Consider the following 12,332-nt stretch of genomic DNA (forward strand, 5'->3'; position numbering starts at 1 on the left):
TCCATCACTCTGGGACCCAGTCTTCATGCAAGGGATAGCTGTGAAGCCCATACATAGGCCCTGGGGTGGGTAACGTTTTTTTGTATGTAGTGATAGATTAGGGTTGAGCAAGATCAGAGGTACATAGGACTATACTTTGTATGATCCCAGCATTACAGACCATGATCACCAGTAAGAAAAAACAAGAGTAATGGGCAGGATAGGCTGTGATCCCTTGGGAACCGAGGATGCCAGCCCAGCGTCTGCGGCCCCACCCTGTGGTGTAGTGTTTACACAGAGGCAAGAGGAGATGATGTGTCTTACTCCACAGACACGCTGCACCAAGGCACTGGAGCAGTTTTCCCTGAAGAAGTCGTTTTCTTTCTTCCCAGGCTCTTCCTCTACCTTCTCATCCGTCTTCTCTCTGCCCTCCTAAAGCATCCACTCAGCTGCAGTGGTGCAGGATGATGGGGACACATGCAGAAACGGTTGTTTGTTCATGTGGCTTGGGGTCCTGCTAGGATTCCTGCTTTGGCTTTCTGTCTGTGGCACTTGATGACGGCTTTCGATTTACATGAGTCCCAGTTGCTAGAAGCTGGTTTGGGGGCCGCCAGGCTAGTTTGTACTGGACAAAACGAATAGGATCTGGAAGTACATGGCAAGGGAAAGGTGAGCTAGTGAGTGTTGTTAGTGGGGATGGAGAAGGATGGAAGCTGACCCAGGTCTGTGTCTCGATTAAAATCCTTGGGCCACCTAACCCTAAACATGGCAGGGTGCACCTGTTGACAGCCCTGGCTTTGAGAGGACCCTTGGGGTTTAAACATCTGTGACTGTGCCACAGGCACAGATGCAGCCCCTTGAATCTCTGTCCCCCCGCCCCTGGACTACTGATGGTGATCTTTCTTTCTGTCTCCATTCCCTTTAGCTTTAACGTCTCCTAAACCGAACCTGATGGGTCTGCCCAGCACAACAGTTCCTTCCCCTGGCCTCCCCACATCTGGATTACCAAATAAACCGTCCTCAGCCTCGCTGAGCTCCCCGACCCCAGCACAAGCCACCATGGCAATGGCCCCTCAGCAACCACCACAACCCCAGCAGCCGCAGCCGCAGGTGCAGCAGCCTCCTCCGCCGCCAGCAGCCCAGCCGATACCCACGCCACAGCTCCCCCTGCAGCAGCCACGCAAAGACAAGGACGGTGAGAAAGGAAAGGAGAAGGAAAAGGCACATAAAGGGAAAGGGGAGCCCCTGCCTGTCCCCAAGAAGGAGAAAGGAGAGGCCCCTACAGCGGCGACAGCTACCATCTCAGCCCCACTGCCCGCCATGGAGTACGCGGTGGACCCTGCTCAGCTGCAGGCCCTGCAGGCGGCCTTGACTTCAGACCCCACAGCATTGCTCACGAGCCAGTTCCTTCCTTACTTCGTACCAGGCTTTTCTCCTTATTATGCCCCCCAGATCCCTGGCGCCCTGCAGAGCGGGTACCTGCAGCCCATGTATGGCATGGAAGGCCTGTTCCCCTACAGCCCTGCCCTGTCGCAGGCCCTCATGGGGCTGTCTCCAGGCTCGCTCCTGCAGCAGTACCAGCAATACCAGCAGAGTCTGCAGGAGGCAATTCAGCAGCAGCAACAGCAGCAGCAGCGGCAACTACAGCAGCAGCAGCAGCAGCAGCAACAACAAAAAGTGCAGCAGCAGCAGCCCAAAGCAAGCCAAACCCCAGTCCCCCAGGGGGCTGCTTCCCCAGACAAAGACCCTGCCAAAGAATCCCCCAAACCAGAAGAGCAGAAAAACGTCCCCCGTGAGGTGTCCCCCCTCCTGCCGAAACCCCCCGAAGAGCCAGAAGCAGAAAGCAAAAGTGCGGACTCCCTCTGTGACCCCTTCATTGTTCCAAAGGTGCAGTACAAGTTGGTCTGCCGCAAGTGCCAGGCGGGCTTCGGCGACGAGGAGGCGGCCAGGAGCCACCTGAAGTCCCTCTGCTTCTTCGGCCAGTCTGTGGTGAACCTGCAAGAGATGGTGCTTCATGTCCCCACCGGCAGCGGTGGCGGTGGCGGTGGCGGCGGTGGCGGCGGCTCATACCACTGCCTGGCGTGCGAGAGCGCGCTCTGCGGGGAGGAAGCGCTGAGTCAGCATCTCGAGTCGGCCTTGCACAAACACAGAACAATCACGAGAGCAGCAAGAAACGCCAAAGAGCACCCTAGTTTATTACCTCACTCTGCCTGCTTCCCCGATCCTAGCACCGCATCTACCTCGCAGTCTGCCGCTCACTCAAACGACAGCCCCCCTCCCCCGTCGGCCGCCCCGTCCTCGTCCGCTTCCCCCCACGCCTCCAGGAAGTCTTGGCCGCCAGTGGGCTCCCGGGCTTCAGCCGCGAAGCCCCCTTCTTTTCCTCCTCTCTCCTCATCTTCAACGGTTACCTCAAGTTCATGCAGCACCTCAGGGGTTCAGCCCTCGATGCCAACAGACGACTATTCGGAGGAGTCTGACACGGATCTCAGCCAAAAGTCCGACGGACCGGCGAGCCCGGTGGAGGGTCCCAAAGACCCCAGCTGCCCCAAGGACAGTGGTCTGACCAGTGTAGGAACGGACACCTTCAGATTGTAAGCTTTGAAGATGAACAATTACAAATGAATTTAAATAAAAAAATTAATAACAAACCAATTTCAAAAATAGACTAACTGCAATTCCAAAGCTTCTAACCAAAAAAACAAAAAAACAAAAAACAAAAAAAAAAAAAAGGAAAAAAAAAAAGAAAAAGCGTGGGTTGTTTTCCCATATACCTATCTATGCCGGTGATTTTACATCCTTGTTTTTGTTTTTGTTTTTAATATTAAAAAAGGAAAACACAAACCCTAACCCTGTTACATTGTGTCCTTTTAAAGGTACTATTGGTCTGGGAAACGGAAGTCCGCAGGGCCTGCCTATTGTCGTCGGAGCTTAAACCCCTTGTATATTTGCCCCTTTTGAGAACTGCCCCACCTTGATAGCACAGAGGAGCCCGGCATGCACTGTATGGGAAAGCACTCCACCTTGTTACAGTTTTAAATTTCTTGCTATCTTAGCATTCAGATACCAATGGCTTGCTAAAAGGAAAAAAACAAAAAAAAGAAAAGAAATGTAATGTCTTTTTATTCTCAGGTCAATCGCTCACACTTTGTTCTGTTTTCAGAATCATTGTTTTATATGTTTTTTTCCCCTTTGTTCCAGAAAAGATTTTTCGTTTTGTTTTGTTTTGTTAATTTAAAAATGGGCAGAAAGTATTCAAGAAAAACAATGTGAACTGCTTTAGCTTTCTGGGGATTTTCAAGAATGGCTTTTCTGCTGAAGCCACTTTCAAGGGGAAAAGCTAAGCACTCCCACCTTCAGAAAAAAAAAAAGAAAAAAAAAAGAACAAACCCACACACAAAGAGTGTTGAGGACTTGTAGCTTAAAAAAATGAGTTTTAAAAACTGACTTTCTGTATTTATGGTAGGTATGACCATTTTTGGTGTTGAGTAGATCGCTGCATTGGAGACGAGCTGAAGCAGTATGTAGACTTAAACCCTTTGTGCATTTAGCTTTTGTGTGGTCCAGCGACAGCTCCGCATTTGATGTCTCGTCCATCCCTAGTGGATAGATTGCAATCTGTTGCTTCACCTGAGCTCCTCTCCCTTTGTCGTCTCCACCCCCCCCCATCCTCTCATCTCCCACTTAAAGCGGCGGCTACCTTCGTTTCTTGGAGGGTGGCTGCAGGATTATTTTATAAACCTAAAGAAAGAATTTCGGAGGATTCTAGGGATCATCAGGGTCCTCACAGATTATCTTTGGTTGGGGAGTTGAGACTTTTGAAAGGCATTTAATTCTAGTTAGCTGTGTCTGGTAGCCCTGAGCATTACTCTTTTTATTTACCCTTCCTTGGCCCTTTCTTCCTCCTTTCTCTCTCCTTGATCTGTGGACACTTCAAATATTCTTTTCTTGAACTAAAACATTCATTTCAGTTTGTGTAATTGGGGCTGTGTGCTTTTCTTTCTAAGAAGTTTTTGGCTAGAGATTTGGTTTTGGTTTTTGTGTTTGTGTCTTTTCTTTCCTCTCTCAGAAAAAGAAATTTCATGCTTTAAAAAAAAATCCAAAGACACACCCTTTCACTGCTGATGCAGCAAAGGGGGAAGGGTTCTTGTTACTTGAGAATTTGTTTCTGATTTAAACAAACAAGACTTAGTTTAATAAAAGAAAGAAAGAAAAACACAAAAGAGTTCCAGGTCGTCGTGTGCCGCTTCTGCAAGCAGAGAGGCAGCTGTTAATGACAATTCCAGATACCAAAAGACACAGGTTTTTTTTTTTTTTTTTTTTTACTTCAAAGTTTTGTCCTTGTGTTAGGCAGTCTGAGCGGCGAGTGATCCAGAATGCAGCCAACAAAGAACAGATAGCAATGTACAGAGAGCAAAAAAGAAAACACATGCATCAGGCACTTGTGTTTCTGTTAATATCCATATTCCTGTAACACAACACAATGCAACGGAAACCCATTTTCATCTTAAAACGGTCTAAACTTCGAAAGGAAAACTGTGCTGCTAAAACATAAGTTTTGAAGACACATAGATGCTTTGCTGTTTCAGTTCCATAGCCAAACACCAACAGACATAGTCTCCCTGCCCCAGAGTGTGAAGTCCTTCTCCCTCACTCTCTTCCTTATGTTTCAAAGGGAACTTTGAAGACTGTGAATCCAGGTTCCGTTGGCCACCTTCCGGGCTTCTTCCCCAGGGCTGAAGCCACTCATCGACTTTGCAAAAGACTGGAGCATTCCAAGATTTGAAATCTTTCATTTTTCTTTTTTTCTTTCTTCCCCCCCCCACCCCCCACCACTTTCTTTTTTAGCCGGGACTATTTTTATGAATTTGTTTTTTGGTTAAAGAAAGAGTAGATCCTGAACTGTTGTACATATTTCTAACTAGGCTGATGCACAGTGCAAATTCCTTTTTAATTTTTTAAAAGTAGAAATACTAAAAGAATACCATCTTAACTGTTCCTATCAGTATCCAGTTGTAGCGTAAGGTGTCAAAATCAAGTACGCAAAACACTTACTGTTTTAAATAGCTCTTTCCTTCTAACAAGAGTTGTTGTATTTCTCCCTGTGTTTTGAGATGAACACTTTTGAAGTTGTACAGTTTTTGTTTTCCATTGTTTTATCTTGTTTGTAACTCTATGAAATATATATATATATTTTTTGCCATTTAACTGTTGTATGTTACTGTGTCTGTATCGATAGAAAAATGTTTGTTTTTGGTTCTCTGTGTGATACCAATTAACAATTTTAACACTAGCTTTACCTGCCATTCTGCTAGGTCTTCTCAGAAACTGTTTTTAAAGTGATATTGCTTGGTACTAGTGCAATTCTACCCTCCCCACGCCCGACCTCAAGCTCCTCTGTAACTCTGCCAGCCTTCCCCCAGTGGTTCTGTTGGTTCTAGTTGGAGCTACTATCATCCGCCCTCTCCCCTCCGTGAGGCAGAGTCACCGTCAGTGGTTCACTGTGCCATGCCTCCACCTGTGGGTGTGTTTGGCAACAACAAGGCGATTATTGGGTAGAATGGCTAAGCATGCTTCTACCCACCAGTGTTCCTGAAAGGAGATCTGTGAGGGTTTCACCCGGAGTGGGTTGCGTACTGAATGCTTTCCTCTCCAGTCGCACCACCCATACGCATGTCCATCAAGGAAGAAATTCTCAGCCCTAACCCAGAAATAGCAAAGCAGTCAGTGATGGTGGAAATCAGAAGGCAGACGAGAGCTGGTCACGGCTGTGTGGACTAGTGGCCGCAGTGGCTGTGATCTGTAGCGTGACAAAGCATAAATTCACTCCAGTGCTCAGCTGTTTAGATGCTCTCACTCGGGGAGTTGACTCCGGTCTGCTGCTGGAGCGGGTAGCTGAGTAGACTATCTCAACTCACTTTTAAAGTTAGTTCCTAACTTCTATTGGCACTTCAGTTTTGTTTTGTTTTTTTGGTTGTTGGCAGGAATCCCCACCCCCCCTTCAGTTCCTTCATGATGGGGCTTGGTGTTAGACACTATTTGGCATACAGCACCAGGCTACATGTCAGACTCCAAGTTATCTCGTCCATCCTTACTCTGGCCCTCCTGTAAGCTTAAGAAGGAACGAACACACACACACACACACACACACACACACACACACACACACACACACACTGCATCTAGGAAGTTGGGTTTTTTTTTTGTTTGTTTGTTTTTTTAATGAAAAGCTATTTAAAAAGATGAATGTGGCCAAAGTTTTACACAATTGAAAAGAAAGTAAGACGGGCGGCACATGTTGGAACCTGAGTTATCAGGCATGGCAGGAAGTTGCAGGAGAGAGGCAGTGACCCAAGCCAGTGCACTTGATGTTCATGGACATATATTTTTTTTAAATAATAAATTAAATTAAAACATTTTAAATAGAAGCATAAAATGGAGTTGGTTGTTTGTTGGCGCTGAGATACTGCCCACTGTGAAACAAAGCTTTGACTAGTTTTTTTTGTTTTGTTTGTTTACTTTCTTCAGGGGGGGAGGGGGGCAAGTTTGGGTAGGAAAGAAAGCAGAAATGAACGTGACCCTGAGGTAAAGAGGTATATGAACAGCCTTTGCAATGTACAAAAAGACAACAAAAAAAAACACAAAAAAAAAAAACAAAAACAAAAACAAAAAAAAATAGAGCAAGTGAAACCAAAAATGATGTTCTTGGTGTTTTTCTATAATGTAGTCTTGTTAGCTTTTTTGTTACTGTAACGATGCTGATCTGGGACTGTACCAAAATACATGGAGACTAACAGAACCACAAGGAACTCAAACTGAAAAGAAATTTGTCACAAAAACTTTGTTGTCATAGTTAAGTTGATTGTAGATGGTAATTGAATATACTCCTTTGAAAATATTTCATCAAGTATGTTTCCTGCTCATTGTGATACATTAAAAAAAATATGAGCAAAAGTTCTTGTCTGTTACCAGATTTGTGTGCATGTATGGGAGCATACATGAAAGAGATGGCCACAGCTGGGGGACTGTCAATGCCATCAATGTCTTAAGGCTCTGTGTGCCAAGTGTACTCATCCCAAGGTGCCTGGGAAGGTGCACAAACCACAGTTCCTCTTTGGTGTCTTTGTACTGGTGTGTGTTTGGGCCAGAAGACTGGCTTATTGGACTGCCCAGAGTAAGCCTGATGCCTTGGAGAGTTCCTGATCCAGAGAGCCCCAGTAGATAACTCATTTTTCAATTCCAACAGTCCTATGAAAATCTGAGATACCTAGAACAAACTCAAGCAATGACAGGGGTAGGTTCACCTTGGACGAAGTGGGAATTGGATCTAATGGTTACGACAGAAGGAAGGAAATGGGAAGCAGAATTAAGTGGCTGACAGTTTCCTTGTCCTAGCAAAGCTTGTCTCAGCTTTGGGTTAAGAGGATCCAAGGCAGCAATACATGAGTGCTGCGGCCTTGGTAATTCCTCCATGTACGGGGGTGAGAAACAATGGCAGAAGCTCCTCGTGGAAACCTTCATTTTCCAGTGGAATGCTTAAAATTCGTTAATGAGCACATCTGTGCTTGGGCCCAAAGGCCTTTAATTCATCTCTAACTTATAGGCACGGCTACTAAATAATTTAGAGAAGTCTAGCAGCTGGACTTGGGTGCCATTGCAAGCTGGTCATGTCCTTGCAAGGACTGTGGTATCAGCCATTGGCCAACAGGAACCTTGTCTTCCGAGGTGTTAAGCTAAGGAACCCCTTCTGTTGGCCCAGACAGCTAATGCCAAGCAAGTCTTCCCCAGCCCTCTTGGTTGGTGCAGTGGCCCTCCCGAGGCAGCAGTGGCCCTCCTGAGGCAGCAGTGGCCCTATTAACTCAAAATCTTAGTCTGCCGGTGTCACAAGCATTACTTGGACTCCGAGAAGCTTGCTTGCTTCTATGGCCAGTGCTCCAGGTTCTGTGCCAAACAAGTACTGCCACTGTCCCTAATGAAATCCAGCTACTTCCCCAAGCACAAGACTTTCTGTTGCTGGGAAAAGCAGATGGCTCCACAGCTGTCAATCATCTCTCTTCCCAACCCATGAAAACATGCAATACGATAAGAGTTGCTAAGAGTCAAGGCCATCTCTGCCTTTCCGTGCTACAGCTGGGAGATCACATTGAGTTGTTCCCAATGGAATCGATTTTGCATAGGCTACAAATTCTTTCACAGGTAAACTTTTACCCGGAAAACTAGGTTAGAGACCAGAAGCATGTGTTTCTTTCTTTGTTCCTCTTCTCTCTTCTCTCTTCTCTCTCTCTCTCTCTCTCTCTCTCTCTCTCTCTCTCTCTCTCTCTCTCTCTCCTCCGACCCCCAAGGCAATAAGGCTTCAGCATCAATCTCAAGTGGATATTAAATTTCCTTGGAACTAATAGCACCCCCCCCCCTATAGAAAACGAGAAGTGGCAATACCTTCAAATGGGTAAATGTTCTAATCTGCTTGAAAGAAATGTCCCTAGCCCCCACTGTAAACTAGTGACTTTCTCACTTTGAGCAAGTTTAGAATTTGCTGAGGGATGAGGAGTTGGTGCCTGCTGCTTTGCAGTCATAATTCTAGCAAGACGGCCTCAGCTCAGCCTCCACATTGCTGCTTGGTGGACCAGACAAAACTTACACAGAAACTAGTTGTCTCCAGGCTGTGAAAGTGGAGGCCAAGTCCGGCTGTTCTCTACTTCATGCTAAGGGTGGGTGTTTCCTTTCTCTCATACACATATATAGTGTTTATATGTAAAGCTTTTCTTTCAGTTCTTTAAACTAGCACCATGTTTGGTTGGATTTCTGGGATGGGGGCGGGGGTTCTCACTATGTAGCTCTGGCTGTCCTGGAACTCACTACATAGACCAGGCTGGCCTTAAACTCACATAGCTCTGCTTGCTTCTGCCTCCCAAGTGCTCGGATTGAAGCAGCATATTTTAAAGATGTTTTACCCGTTAGGTTAGTTTCCTCTGAATCTTCTAGAGTTTTTTAGTTATGGGCAATAAAAGTAATGTGAGGTTAACTTCTTCTGACTATGGCTCTTTAAACTAACTCTGGAGTCCTCTATTAATCTGAGGATGAAAGCTTTCAGATGAACCACGTTACTCTTGGGTCAAGATTCTTGACCTGAGAAGCACTAGGAAGAGCAGCAAGTGAGTGACCTGCTTTGGTGGCCTTCCTCAGGCTCTCTGCAGCAACTCATTGCTGTACACCACTCACCCTTGCCAGACTTCTCACTCTCAGTCAAACGCTCTTCTGAACTGCACCGCTCCTGCTCGTCCTGTTGCCTTCTTTTTTTTTTTTTTTTTTTTTTTTTCGAGACAGGGTTTCTCTGTGTAGCTTTGCGCCTTTCCTGGAACTCACTTGGTAGCCCAGGCTGGCCTCGAACTCACAGAGATCCACCTGGCTCTGCCTCCCGAGTGCTGGGATTAAAGGCGTGCGCCACCACCGCCCGGCCCTGTTGCCTTCTTATTTGTACGGCATTGAAAAACACTCTGCAAAATCACAACTTTTGGTTTTTTTGTATCTAGGGATTAAACCCGGGGCCTTGAACATCAACAGGCAAGTACTCTACACCACGCCACATAGCCATCCTCAAATTACATACTTCTTTGCTTATTCCTCAAATGACCTATAAGTGGGTGACATTTGTCCCAAGAATCTAGGATAGGTAAGGAGTGAGGGCCAACTAGCTTTGTGTTTAACCTTTGGTGTGCCCTTTTGCCATTGCACAAATCCTGAGCCACTAGAGAAGGGTAGGTAGAGTGAGTTCAAGCCAGAGGCTTTGGGTTAAATTCTGGTTCCACCAGATTGACCTTACTTGAGTTGCTGATCCCTACCGTAAAATAGGGATAAAAATACCCGCTTCACAGAGCTGTTCTGACAATACATTCTCGATGCTCAACATGGGTTTGCTTCAACTGTTGAGCCTATCAACCCTCCTCCATTTCTTTCTGTGGTCCACATGGGACTGCAGTTTTATTTTCTTCCCAGAAGGTCTGGGGATAGCAAGTGAAGAGTAGGTCCTATCGAGCCTGCTCTCTGTATAGTTCTGATTTCTTGCCTGCCTGTACATAGGTACATCTATATTAGATGGTGTCCAGAGCTTCTAGAAGGTTTCTGTTCCTGAGTTCATCAACAGCAGCTGTTAGATTTCACTATTTTCCTGACGAACCTCTAGTGATCAATCTGGTCATGAAGAAAGCATGTAGAGGTATATTTGCTTCATGATGCCTCGAAGGGTCGAACAGCTTAGTAACAGGTTAAAGAATAGAGGAAAATGAGGACATCACTTGCCTGTTACCTATTTTGAAGTGGGTCTGATGCACAAGTCCAGAGCTCTAGAATCTGAAATGAGGCTTCAAGAGTGAGTAGGCTATCGATGAAACAAACGTGAAGGGGATAAACAAAGGGGTATACAAGATCTCATGTCCTCTAGACACGGAGAAGGTGCTTTGATCCTAGCGAGCTTCAAAATAACCATGGCAGATGCATGGGAAAGAGGGCACGGAAGAAACGCTTGAGTAGAGTTTATAGGTTTGCCTTTGCATCTCAATGCTGGAGGCTTTACGAGCACGTGCTCCCATCAGTGACCATAGGTAATCATGTCTGACAGAGACAATCAATGATGGACTTGGCATGAAGCTGCTGGTACTGCTATCAGATGGCTAGCAAAGGGTATTCAGAATGGCTGCTGATGGTTTTCCTTTTCTCTAAGGATAACAATCCTTAAATGGAGCCAGGATATGAGATCCTTCATGCAGTGTCTTTTTCAAGCTCTAAGCTTGAAAGTGCATAGCTACGAACGCATAATCTGTGTTCAGCCTAGTTTAGTTTTCTTTCAACACTGAAGACAGCCACTCTCACATGGCCTTTCAATAGCTGATTGGATGCCATCCGTATTTGGTGTGTAGTGTTTACTTTGTAGACTTGTCCCACTTATCACTAGTTTTGTCACATCTTGGTTTCAGTATGATGCACCCTCATAGAGTTTTTAGTCATGGTTTGTTGACCTCTTAGATCTGTAGAATTTGGCTTTTTCTCAAAATTGGCAGAACTTTATCAATTTTTTTTCTCCCCAACCCCACCCCAAGGACTCCCAATTATTTCAGAATTAGTGCACCAAGGTTAACTCATAGCTTACTGATATTCTAGGTTTTTCCATCTGTTATGTTGGTTTTGTGTTTTTGTTTATTCTTTGCTGTGTGCTTTATTTTCAACAGTTTATGATTATATGTCTTTAATCTGGAATTAATTCTAACCAGCATAATTTTTTTTCATCTCAAACACTAAATTCTTCATTTCTGGAAGATTAATGTGGATTTCATTTAACCTTTGAATGTGAATATACCAAAACCAATATTAAGATCTGTTTTCCCCGGGCTTGATTATTCTTGCATGTAATTTTGGCTGAGGCAGGAAGATCAATGTAAATTTGAGGACAGACTAGACTGGTGTATGAGACCCTACCTCTAAAAAAAAAGTTTACAAAAACAAAAAGTACCTGCTTTACTGTTACCCTCTGCTAAGTCATTCTGGTTTGATTGATTACTCTTATTAATTATGAGCTCTGTTTTCCTGACTCTTTGCATGCTCACTAATCTTCGGTAGATGCCAGACATTGTGTATTTTCATTTGTTGGGAATTGGGTATTCTGTGTTCCTATAAACTTATTTACGCTTCTTCTGAGATGCACTGTGCTCCTGGGCTCCCTTTGGTTAAGTTCTGCAGAGGAGGACCAGTGAGTGTATCATTAGTCTGTTCCCCACTAAAGAATACTTCTTCTGAGAACTATTCCTACCTTGAAACCATCAGCTACTGTAACCTCTTATCCTCAAACTTTCAGCTTCTTAGGTCCCCCAAACAAAGCACACAACAAAGAATAAAACAAACACCGCCCCCCAGCTAAACAGATGGAAAAAAACTAGAGTATCATCAGTAGGCTATGAGTTAACCTCAGTGCACTAACTCTTTTATGGATCTCCAATAGCTTTTCAGTGATGCCTGTTTATATCTTGAAACTTTCAGCTGCTTAAGTCTCCAAGATCCTCTTATCTGCTCAATGGAGAGGTCTGTCTGCGGGGCTTCACTTAGGTCTCTCTCTCACGACATGAAGACTCCCAAGACAGTAGGGTATGGTCATCAAAAGGCTCACTGCTTCTGTCTTTCAGGGGTCATGTCCTTTCTCATGTGATACCCATGGCTCTTAAACACCATTTTTTCATATATTTTCTTGTGCGACTTGAGTCTTTTCAGAGCATCTTTATTATTCTATCTCATCTGGAGGCAGAAGTCAAATGTATATGTTAAAAGCCCTATGGATGGACCTCTCAAAGTGCTGCCAACACTTGAGAAGT

General features: G+C 45.1%; 1 protein-coding gene across 1 annotated transcript in view; it reads left to right on the forward strand.

The window, feature by feature from the left end:
• Positions 1 to 6,930, forward strand: part of Zfhx3 (zinc finger homeobox 3) — a 170,735-nt gene extending 163,805 nt beyond the window's left edge. Inside the window, 1 exon segment of the mRNA XM_028889219.2 lies at positions 905 to 6,930. Within this exon segment, the coding sequence (XP_028745052.1) occupies positions 905 to 2,574 (1,670 nt within the window). The 3' untranslated portion in view covers positions 2,575 to 6,930.
• The last annotated feature ends 5,402 nt before the right edge of the window (positions 6,931 to 12,332 follow it).

Source organism: Peromyscus leucopus, chromosome 5 (genome assembly GCF_004664715.2).
Source record: "Peromyscus leucopus breed LL Stock chromosome 5, UCI_PerLeu_2.1, whole genome shotgun sequence".
In the NCBI taxonomy this organism is placed as follows: domain Eukaryota; kingdom Metazoa; phylum Chordata; class Mammalia; order Rodentia; family Cricetidae; genus Peromyscus; species Peromyscus leucopus.